This window comes from Pyrgilauda ruficollis, unplaced genomic scaffold (assembly GCF_017590135.1).
Source record: "Pyrgilauda ruficollis isolate IOZ18807 unplaced genomic scaffold, ASM1759013v1 scaffold22, whole genome shotgun sequence".
In the NCBI taxonomy this organism is placed as follows: domain Eukaryota; kingdom Metazoa; phylum Chordata; class Aves; order Passeriformes; family Passeridae; genus Pyrgilauda; species Pyrgilauda ruficollis.
Genome location: NW_024521428.1, coordinates 6,863,450 through 6,874,717, shown reverse-complemented (window position 1 = coordinate 6,874,717; position 11,268 = coordinate 6,863,450). Strand labels below are relative to the sequence as shown.

Below are 11,268 nucleotides of genomic sequence, written 5' to 3'. Positions count from 1 at the left end.
GCCCGCTGCCCGTCCGCCCGCTCAGCGCCGCCGCCCCGCTCCGGGCCTCACTGCGCCCGCCGGGCACGGGCGGCGGAGCGCCCTGGAACGGGGCGGCGGGCGCCGGCGGGGATGAAGAAGAAGAAGAAGAGGAGGAGGAGGAGGATGAGGCGGCCCTGGAGGAGCTGCTGGGCCCGTCTCCGCTGGCCCCAGGGCCCGGCGCTCAGCGCGTTGCCGTCGTGCACCCCGCGGTCAAGTGGGGCCCGCAGAAGTCGCCGCTCACCACGGGTGCGGGGCTGCGGGGGGCGGGCCGCTGGGAGCTGTACATCCAGGGGGTTCGGAATGGACTGCCCTGGGACGTGGTGGAGTCACTGTTCCTGGACGTGTGCAAGAAAAGACGTAGTAGCACTGGGTGCCATGGGCTATCGACATGGTGATGTTCGGTCACAGACTGGACTCGATGATCTCAGGTCTTTTCCAACCCCGTTGATTCTGCGGCTGTGTCGCTGGTGTAAAGAGGACCCGCTATACAGCGGTGAAACCGCGACGTGCGGCTTGCAAAGGACAGGCTTGGATGGGAGGTCTCGGTCCCTCGTTCCTTCTTTGACAACTTTTTAATCATAAGGAGTTGTTAGTGAGTGCTGGCAGGTCTGTGCTTTGACTTGCAAACCACGCTGACTGTATTTTGGACAGCAGAACGCCTCCGTGCCGGTTGGTCAGGGAAGCAGTCCGGTGTCGCCCTTATTAGCACAATGTTAATTGCCCTCAGCCCTGCTGCCTGCCCAGGTGGGCTGGAGTCCTTTGGCCTTAGGGTTGCCCAGAAATTGGCTGGAGAGCAGCAATACCCTCCTGTCCAGAGAAGACAGTGCAGTGAAGATGAAGGCCTGTATAAATCCTCTTGGGGACTTAAGTGCTTTATGCAGCTACTTAGTGATACACCAATAATTCTTCTGTAAGGACCTTTTTTTAGGACTGTTATTAGGTTTCTCTCAGAAATCGTAACTAGCTCATGTATAAGCATGAATCATACCCAATTAAGATACCTTATGAACTTGATGCTTCTCTTTGAACACTTCTCTAATTAGAAGGTTGCAATGTAAAGGATTAAAGCATCTTCTAAGTTACTTTTTTATGTATAGAATCATAGAATGGTTTGGCTTGGAGGGAACCTTTGAAGGTCATCTAGTCTGACCCCCCTGCAATGACATCTTTCACTGGACCAGGTTGTTCAGAGCCCTGTCTAATGTGGCCTTGAATGTTCACAGGGAATGTTTACAGGACCACCACCTCTCTGGGCAATCTGTCCCGGTGTTTCACCACTCTCATTGTAAAAAACTTCTTTTTATCAAATTTAAATCAAATCTCTTGGTTTAAAACCACTGCCCTGTTTTATTGCACCAGATCCTGCTAAAACCTCTGTCCCCATCTTTCTTATAAACCCCTTTTTCATACTAAAAGGCTGTAAAAAGGCCTTCCCAGGTGCCTTCTCCAAGCTGGACAACATCAACTCTCCCAGCCTTTTCTCATAGGAGAGGTTCCACCTGTCTGGTCATCTCTAGCACTCCTCTGGACCTGCTCCAACAGGTGCATGACTACCTTGTGCTGGGGACCCTAGAGCTGGATGCAGCACTGCAGGTGGGGTCACACCAGAGCAGAGCAGAGCGGCAGAATGCCCTCCCTTGCCCTGCTTTGCCTCGGATGCAGCCCAGGACATGTTTGTCTCACTGGGCTGCAAGCACAGAGTGCTGGGTCATGTCCAGCTTTTTGTCCACCAACGCCCCCAAGTCCTTCTCGGCAGGGCTGCTGTGATCTGTCCATCCCCCAGCCTGTATCAATATCCTGGTCCTGATCCAGATGCAGGACCTTGCACTCGTTGAGCCTCGCTAGTTTTTCACGGGTCCACTTCTTGAGCCTGTCCATATTCTTCTGGGTGGCAAGAGACAGTTTGTATATACTTACTTTAGTTTATTATGTGATGAACCTAAATCTTGTTTAGTTTTATTAGTGCTGCTAATTCTAACAAATTGTCCATTGCAGAATAAAGTTTTTAACCTTTCCAGAATTTATGTAAGTGACATAATTTTACAGCTGAAAAGTAGTTAAAATATGAAGGCATTTTTCTATCCAAACATACAGAAAAATAGCAGTGATCCCTCTCCATTTATTTAGGCCCTCCAGATGAAGAGCCTGAAGTCTGAACAAATGTTTTGGAATGATTTTTGAAGCACCACAGATACAATAGGAAATCTGTGTATTTAAAAAAAAACATGAGGAAAATAATGAGGAAAAAGTGAATTATTATTATCTTTAAAAATATGTTACCTTTTGGACCAATGTAACCTATTTAGTATATACAATGTAACCTAATTAGTATATAAATAATGTTTTACTGTCTAGAGAAACTTTACAAATTTGTTTTGAAGAGGAAAATTTTGGCATATCAGGACTAGACTTGCTGATCTGATATTCCTGTGTAGTCTTTGTAATTTCACAAAGTCCTCAAAAATTATTGCTTTGCAGTGTAGATGTTAAAAACTCAAAAGTAGTTGATGAACCAGAATACGGGATTCAAATCTGCTGGTTTTAGCAGGTCCCAAAACAGTTTAGGTCCTTTATGAATAAGTGGCTGTGAAATTAGCAGGTGGATATGCCATATTATTCATTCCCAAATTATTGCTGCAAAACGCCAAAGTGTTAATTGTGTGCCTTTGTGCTTATCTGAAATAACAGATTTTCCAGCTAGTTATTAATTTCACTTGTTGAGGAAAAAAGCCTGGTGATTTCTTTCCTGACAATACAGTTAAAAATTCTCCTAAGCCAACAACCACAGAAATAATTTATACTGTCAGAAAGATGCTTTCTGTGATAAAATTGCATCAAACTGTTCAATTACTCTGATTAGAGTTAAGACACTTTGATCCTTGTGCTAGAAGTTAAAAGAATTTCAGTGTAGCTTAGTCTTTCCATGTTCATGCATGTACTGTAGTTATTGGAGATCTGAGCAGAGTTATGATGGTACATTGTAATATTTATTTCTTTTTTCTGTTATTTTTATGTTCCTGAAGCTGAATTACAGATTGCCGAAGCCGTTGCTCTTGTAGATACTCTTCAGAACTGGACAGTTCTAGATAAAATAATTATTCCTACAAAAAATCCCAACAAGAAGTTTGTTTTTGGCAAAGGAAACTTTCAGGTTTTGACAGGTAAGGAATGAGATCTTTCAGCACTGCGTCACTCTAAATGGAAGACTTTTACAGGCAAACTGTTCAAGGATAGGTGTGAAAGCTGAAGAGAGGGAGAATTTTGTTTATCCATCATGCAGGTTTGCAGGAAGACTTGAAAGAATTTTCAAGTTACAAAAGCAATGCAGAATAGACATAACCCCTGGTCACTGAAAATGTGTGAGGCAACTTAGTCTGTAACTTTATGTGATTGACATAAGTGAAACTGATGCTGTTCTTGGCACAGTACTAAATTAGCAATTACAGCTGCTCTATGAACAAAGAACATGGTGCCATTTGATGTTTTATGAGCATTCTGCTCAGTGCAAAATGGTTTATAGTCTGGGCATTTTAAAAAGAGAATTGACATTTAACACTGTTATTTTGCAATCATTATCCATCTTTTAGAAAAGATTAAAAAATTGCCCCATGTGACAGCTGTCTTCTTGAATGTGGAAAGAATATCTTCACTAACAAAGGTAATTAAACATAATATTAAATCATATTCTTTGCATCAGTGTTGTTTGGAAGCTATTGATGTTAGGAGAAGTGGTCACTTAAGATTCTGAATTTGCAAATGTTAATATATGAAGCACCAGGACTGAGTTTTATTGAAAAGAATCTTAATACCTATTGCATTTTTCCAGTTGATATATGTTTCCAGCTTGTGCATGAAATTTTCCAGCAGCATAGTATAATTTATTATAGACTCTGCTCCCACATTTGACACTAGCCCTTTTTAAAATGTTGAAAATGTTAGTCAAGGTTTTTTTTGCAAAATGATGGTGTTAACACAGCTTTTGTTATGAAGAATGTCAATATTTTGGATTAGCTATGTGCTGAAGTTTCTATATTTATAATGGATAGCATATTTTTTTCCCTATGCTGTGGATGCCGAATTGTATTTTGAATATGAGGTGTAAATTCAGAGTAAGCTTATAGCTGAATGTTTCAAATACTTAAACTTTCATTCCTAACCTTTAAAGAGAAGCTTTGAGGGGTGCAGCATACTCCAGTATTTTAACACTGTAAGCAACTGGTACATGAACTACAGATACTCATGGGCAAACTAAAATAAAAACTTTTTTGGGTTTTTAGTATTTGCAGCATCATTCAGGGTGTAAAGTGTATGCAAACTTTGCAAGCAAATATTAATGCTTTGCTGGTGGTTTTGAATGCTTTCCCTGATTATAAAATGAAGAGATGACAAGTATTTCTCACAGATGGTTATTCAAGTGCTTCCATTTGTTGATGAAAGGGAAGTTGAAAATGTTTCACTTCAATTTCCTAATTTTTAGGAAAAGTCTTTGTTTTATAGTATGAGTTCTTTCATTACTAGATTTGCTAAAAATTGTTTTCTTTTCATGAATATAGATCTTAAGAGAAATTAAACAGGGTTGATTCAAGAAAGTATTTGAGAACATGTATACAAGCATTCTAGATTTTAGAAATGTCATAAGGGAACTACTGCATATTTTAAGTGTCTTTTGCTGAATTAGAGCAAGGTTGAGGGGTTTGGGTTGCTTTGGGGTTTATTAAGTGTTTCATTAAAAGCTTGCTATTAAATAATTTTCCTGCATTCCTCTCTTATTTGTTTGCAAGTTCTAGTAATCTTTTTTCTTTTCCTGTGTTATCCCTAGTCTTTCCCATTCCAATGTTTCATAATTATTTTTTTACAAGGATTTAACCACTGACATTGTTGATTGTGAGATATGCTGTAAGACTTGTTTCAAGAATCCATAAAGAGCAGTGGAAGGATTCTCACTGAATTTGATGAGCCTAGACATAAAGTTCTGCTCTCTAAACTCTCTTTAACTCCTCTCTTTCTAGTCAACCAAATTTTGACTTAGCATGCTCATGATTACCCATCCATTGCAATGGAATCCTGAGATCCTCTGAGTTCAAGTGTCCATCAGCTAATTAACTGTACTTGCTGTGTAGGAATTGATCTAGGGATACTGTGGGGGACAGAAGACATCTCCATTCTTTTGTCTTACATGGCTAAAGAAAGAACTAGAAGGTGCCTGGGGCGTGCAAGTCTTTGACAGATACACCGTGGTACTTCACATTTTTCGCTGTAACGCCCGGACGAAAGAAGCAAAACTGCAGATAGCACTGGCTGAAATTCCACTTCTCAGGTACCTCGGGCTGTGCAAATCACATACTCATATCCACATGTTTTAGTGACTGTTTCTTTACAGTAACAAAACCCAGCAATATTTACTGTAAAGAAAAAATACACAGGGTGTTCAGTGATTGATTAGAGCACAGAATTATTTACTGTAATGTCATTATTTTAAGCTTCTGCAGTGCTGACAGGCAAAACCAGAATGTGTTCAATATTCTTACAAAATGTATTTTTCATTAAAAGGTCCCAGTTCTTTCTAAGACACAAGATGGATTGCAAGAATATGTAGGAATTGGATATGTATATCCCATATATAAAATTGTTGAGTTTAATAAGAAAAGCTATAAACAAGGAAGATTAATTTGTATTTAAATTTTCCATATTTCTGCATTCTGTGGCATAGAAATGTGTACATGGCAGTTGGTGTGAGTTATGTGGATGTTTTAGAGATATATTTGGCTCTCTGAAATTTCAGAATAGCAATTATAATTTACCAAGAGAGCTGTATACTTTTTCAAGCTACAGTTGAGTCAGAAAAATCTGGGTTTTTTTCTCCAGGCTTCTTGCCATGAGCAGGTTTTATTTACAACTCAGTCATTTAGTGGTTTTATATGTACTATCAGAATAACACTACTGCTTCACAATTTTTAGGTATTTTGGTATTACTGGATTAAAAAAATTGCTTCTAATTAACTGTTACTCTGCTGCCAGGTCAAATCTGAAAAATGAGGTGTCTCAGAGAGATCAGCAGAGAGGTGGTTCAAGATACATCATGGGCTCAGGTAAAGTCTAAATATTGTCATGATTTAGAGGACTTTTTTCTCCATGGCTTTTAAACAAATTTAGTTGCATCTTATTTTATTTGGAGGAGGTCAGGAGGGAAAACCATGTTCTGCATCTAATTAAACAAATGTACAAAAATCTATTGGAAAGTAAGTTAAATAATAAGGTTTGGGTCTGTACTGGTCAAGTTTTTTGGTAAGTGGTGAAGGATGAACTATTTGCTTGCCACAGGGATTTTTCATAAGTGTACATGAATATTTTAGAGTGATTAGCATATGTTGTATAATTACTTATTCATTTCTTTAGGCAAGAATACTTAGGCTTAGTGGACTTCACAAGCCCTAGTGCTAACTCACTTGATTTCCAAATACACCACTTGCTATACAGTTTCTCTTGTAAACTATTCTGCCAATTACTCATTTGTGTTTTTCAGGTGAAACATTTCTAGAAACACAGAGTCGTGTCTTAAAAGAAAGAGAACTTAAAATTAGGAATGCCCTGGAGAAACTAAGGAGAAAAAGGGCTTTGCTTAGAACTCAGCGCAGAAAATGCGAGTTCCCGATAGTCTCAGTAATGGGCTATACCAACTGTGGTAAGCAAAACCTCCTGAAATCATAACACAAAAGAGCTTATATTGTCTAATTTTTAATTAAAAAGTCTCGCCAGAGTCTCATTTGTGTGTGTACAGGCTTCGTAGTTTTTTTTAATTGTGTAATAAATATTTGTCAGTTAGGGTGTAGTTAGGAAAGCAAATTAAGCTGCTTGGTTTTTTCAGTCTCCAATACATGTTTTGGAGAAATGCCTAGCACCTGTTGTGCCAAAAAGATTTTATATACAGTGCTAAAGACTGCACTGTTAATCTCCCTTTATATGAATCTCTACTACTTGATCAGAATGGGTACAGAAAAGTACACAGATGTTTAGATCACCATGAAGACTTGAGGCATAGGAAGACAATTAAGAGTTTGCTATTGATCTGAGAAACCTGCTTAAGGAGCACTGTAGCTTTTCATGGATTATGTGTAGCACTCTGAGATGTGTTCCTAGGAGAATCTAAATAAAGCTAAAAGGGTTTTTTCTGCCTTTTTTGGTTTGGTATGGTTTTTTAGCTTATACAAGTGAATTCTTACTCAAGGCATAAATAGAGTTTGGACTAGATACTTTTTTCAGGTTGGATTATCTTAAGACAATTTCATTTTCTTATTCAACTTCTTAAAAAAAAACAAACCTATCTTGCACTAATTTTGTTATGACTTGTACACTCAAAGATTTGGATTACACTGTATGTTTTTCTTAAATGTCATACTTCCATACTTTCCCAACTGAAGATTCAAATATATATAGATAGATATAAAACAGTTTGGCATACACATAATTGAAATACTTTAATTAGGCTATATACTGAGCATTTAATGACTAATTATGTGAAATATCCATTGAGTCAAATAAATGTCTCTAGTATTATGTTCATGAGGAAATGCCCAATAAAGGCCTCAGCCTAATAAGGTATATATTATTAGCGCTTCTCTTTATTATGATTATTTTTTTTTTATTTAGCAAGTAAATTATTTCATTTGACAAGAGAAGCACTGAGGAGTGTGTAAGTGCATGCTTCCTAATGCTGTCATGGTAGTGCTCTTCAGAGAGTCTTGCAGGTGAGAGATGTAGGTAGGTCACTTTGCAGGTGAAATGAGTCTTTGATCATCTTGTGATTTCACAGCACAGCTGTAGATACCAGTATGTGATTACATAGGTGACCTTAAACCCAATTCCAAGTTATAAAATGTAAGATTCTCTTGGATTTCCTATCATATAGATAACTGATCACAAGCTACAATTAAACTACTCAAATAGATGTAAAAATACATGTTACATCATACATTTCACCGGAGCCTTGCAAACTAAATTTTACTTGGAACAATCCATTCAAATACTGTCCTTTTTTATTTAATTAGGAAAAACTACATTGATCAAAGCCTTGACTGGAGAAGCAGGACTTCAACCCAGAGATCAGCTGTTTGCCACACTGGATATTACAGCTCATGCTGGCTATCTGCCCTCACATATGCCAGTTATTTATGTTGACACCATTGGGTTTCTGACTGATCTTCCACATAATCTGGTTGAGTCATTTTCAGCTACACTAGAAGAAGTGGCTTACTCAGTAAGTAGTCAACTATAACAATTGGGAAATAAAATAATTTTGTTTTAGATAATCCTTACCCCTTCAAAACAGAGGAGCTTAATTGACATGCTATTCTTAGCAAAGTATCTGGCTGACTATAGTAAACTCCTGAGATAATGATGTAAATATATTCAAATAAACTAATTTTCTGATACTTTATTTATGCAGAACATACAGCTACAAAGGGATTTCAGAAAGGGCTTATTTGGAGTATACATGTCTACATGATACTTAAACCAGATAAACCAGATTTTTCTGATAAAATATCTGAACAGTGCATTTAAGTGAGTCAAGGCTAGCTTTCCTGGGAGTTAAAAGTGAATTAAAGCATCAGAAATTTCCTGGTTTTAACTTAAGGTTGCCTGTAGAACTACAAGTGGGTGATTGTGATGTGATGCAGGCAGCATGTAATAAATATAAATGTACTTTAGCAATTATTTTCTCATTAAAGTTTGTTTTTCTGTGCTATAACAAAGTGTAAAGCTGCATACATGCACACAGACATTTAAACAAAAACCCTGTATTATGAAAGGTAATGAAATTCAGTGGTAGCTAGATGCCAGAATGCTGCTAAAGATTAGACTTAACCATGTAATAGCAGGGCTTTAAAACCTGGCTGAAACCATCCTGTTTGTCACTTACTTCTAATTGTTTTTCAAAAATTTAAAGCAATGTCTTGTGCAAAGATGATGAAACAATTTGAATGCAAACGTTGAGTTTGGTTGCTTGGTTTTTATCCTGGTAAACATTATATATATACTTGAAACTGGTAAATTTTGTATAAAGCTTTTTAGTGAAGCATCAGTAATAGTATCCTGGGAGCTAAGCGTAAGGATAGTATTCTGTATTTTGAATGTAAAAACAGAATTACAAGTTACATGGAGTTTTTTTCCCTCTGCTTTTGAAACAGTTTTGCAGCCATTACTCTTCTGAAAGCTTTCTTCAGAGACCGTTCTTTTTAATCTCCAGTGTTCTTGTAGCCTTATTGTTACAAAGCCTTGGCTTTGAACAAAGTGGATCACTTATTATTTGAAATCTGATTCTGTAACTAGCTTGACTGACAACATTTGCTTCAGGTTTGTGGGAGGCAATTTGTACTCACTAGAGGTGGAACACTAAGCTGCTGCAGATTTTCTTTCATGGTCTAAGAAACAATAGTTTAATACTGTTTTAGTAGATAATTTTACGCTGCTAATATGCCAGTGTATTACCAAATGGATAGGAAAGTATTTTAAAAAAATTAGCAAAATGGTATACAGTCTCTACAACCTGGTAACTGGTGTTATATATTGATCTTTGCTAGGATCTGATAGTTCATGTGAGAGATATTACTCATCCAGAAACCATCCTCCAGAAAGCAACTGTCCTGTCAGTTCTGAGGAATCTCAATCTTCCTAGCCACTTATTGGACTCAATGGTAGAAGTTCATAACAAAGTGGATTTGATAGAAAGGTAAGCAAGAGATGTTAAGTGTACTTAAACATTTCTTATGTTCTGGAATCTTTTTAATTCTTAGTGTCGAAAAGAGATCTCACACTTCAGAATACATTTAATGGTGTTTCTCAGTCTTTTACATATGTAACTATGGTCTGAAAAAGAATTAATTATCTTTTAATTACAAAAGAAATCACTTGAGTCATACAAGAAGTGGCCTCTGTAGAAGGTGTCAGTACAAAGTAACTCAGTTAAATTGTCCGTGCTTGGAATATTTTCCCAACCTAATCTTCATGAACAAATGTGCTAGCAATTAATTTTCTTTCAGGTATAAACCCACTGAAGAAAGTGCTTTAGCTGTTTCTGCTCTGCGTGGGCATGGTTTAGAAGAACTGAAACAAGAAATAGAGAAAAAAATACTGACAGCAACAGGGAAGAAAATTCTAACAGTTAACATCAACTTAGAGGGACCTCAGCTAAGGTAAATAATTTTAAATCATGTGAAGGACTTGGAGAAATATGAAACAATCATTCATGTCTGAAAGTTTTCAAATCATATCATACTGATTTTAATCTGCATTAAAAGTAACAGAGATAATTAACAATGTTTTGCGACCTATTGGCAAAAAACAGCCCCATTAGAGAAGTGAAGCAAAGCATTTAATCTTGTAAAGTGTTACCTAGATAGGAACCTTCTGACCTAGACAAAGAATCACATTTTGTGCAATGTGTCATGCTTTTAATATGCTAATATGCTTTTACATTTACAGTTGGCTCTATAAAGAAGCAACAGTTCAGGAAGTAGAGGTCATGCCTGAAGACAGCACAGCCAGGGTGAAGGTGATAATCAGCAGTTCTGCTTTTGGCAGATACAAAAACCTCTTTCCCAACAGTGAGATTTTCATGTCATGAAACTGCATCCTGTTCTCGGAGAAGAAACTGATCTCCTCAAGAGGATATGAAATAAAGTGAACGACCTGTTAGTTTCACTGCTGAATAGTTTATTTTTCTTCCACACTTGATGTTTTTGGCGCATTTTAGAAATGGACACTTTCATAAAACTTCTATGTGGAAACAGTAAGAGCTTTGAGCTTAATTTTGTCAGCAAGTACCAGGACAGCACTAAATTTTTAATGTTAAACCTGTTGTTGCTATAAGCTGAGGACCTCAAATACATGGAATGGCATCTGACTTAACCTACAGAAAAGTACCAAGTTTCTTATATCATATAAATAAAGCTTTTTATTGCCTTTTTCAGAAGAAAATAGTATTTATTATAATTAAGGTATTTCAGATGGTCTTTGGAAAATGAAAGTTAGTGAGGAAAATATTGTTGCTTGTATATAAATAATGAAGATAAATATGTGTTCAAGCAGAATGCATGAACGTAAGTGAAACAACTGTGATGTCTTATTGCAGTGAAGAAAAAAAAATCAATTAAGACATTAAATAAAGTTATCTGTGAACATGTTTTACCCATACAGTTTTCTTGCCTACAGTAATTTATCCACATTACCTATTACTATGTCAGTTCTTGG

General features: G+C 37.3%; 1 protein-coding gene across 1 annotated transcript; it reads left to right on the top strand.

The window, feature by feature from the left end:
- Positions 1 to 2: 2 nt before the first annotated feature.
- GTPBP6 (GTP binding protein 6 (putative)) lies at positions 3 to 11,209 on the top strand (the record flags this gene model as incomplete). The annotated part of the gene is made up of 10 exons (XM_041468421.1): positions 3 to 366; positions 3,045 to 3,182; positions 3,609 to 3,679; positions 5,208 to 5,338; positions 6,040 to 6,110; positions 6,545 to 6,703; positions 8,067 to 8,275; positions 9,600 to 9,748; positions 10,059 to 10,211; positions 10,501 to 11,209. Coding segments are annotated over 10 exons (1,587 nt in total), but the record flags the coding sequence as incomplete, so codon positions are not given.
- Positions 11,210 to 11,268: the final 59 nt, after the last annotated feature.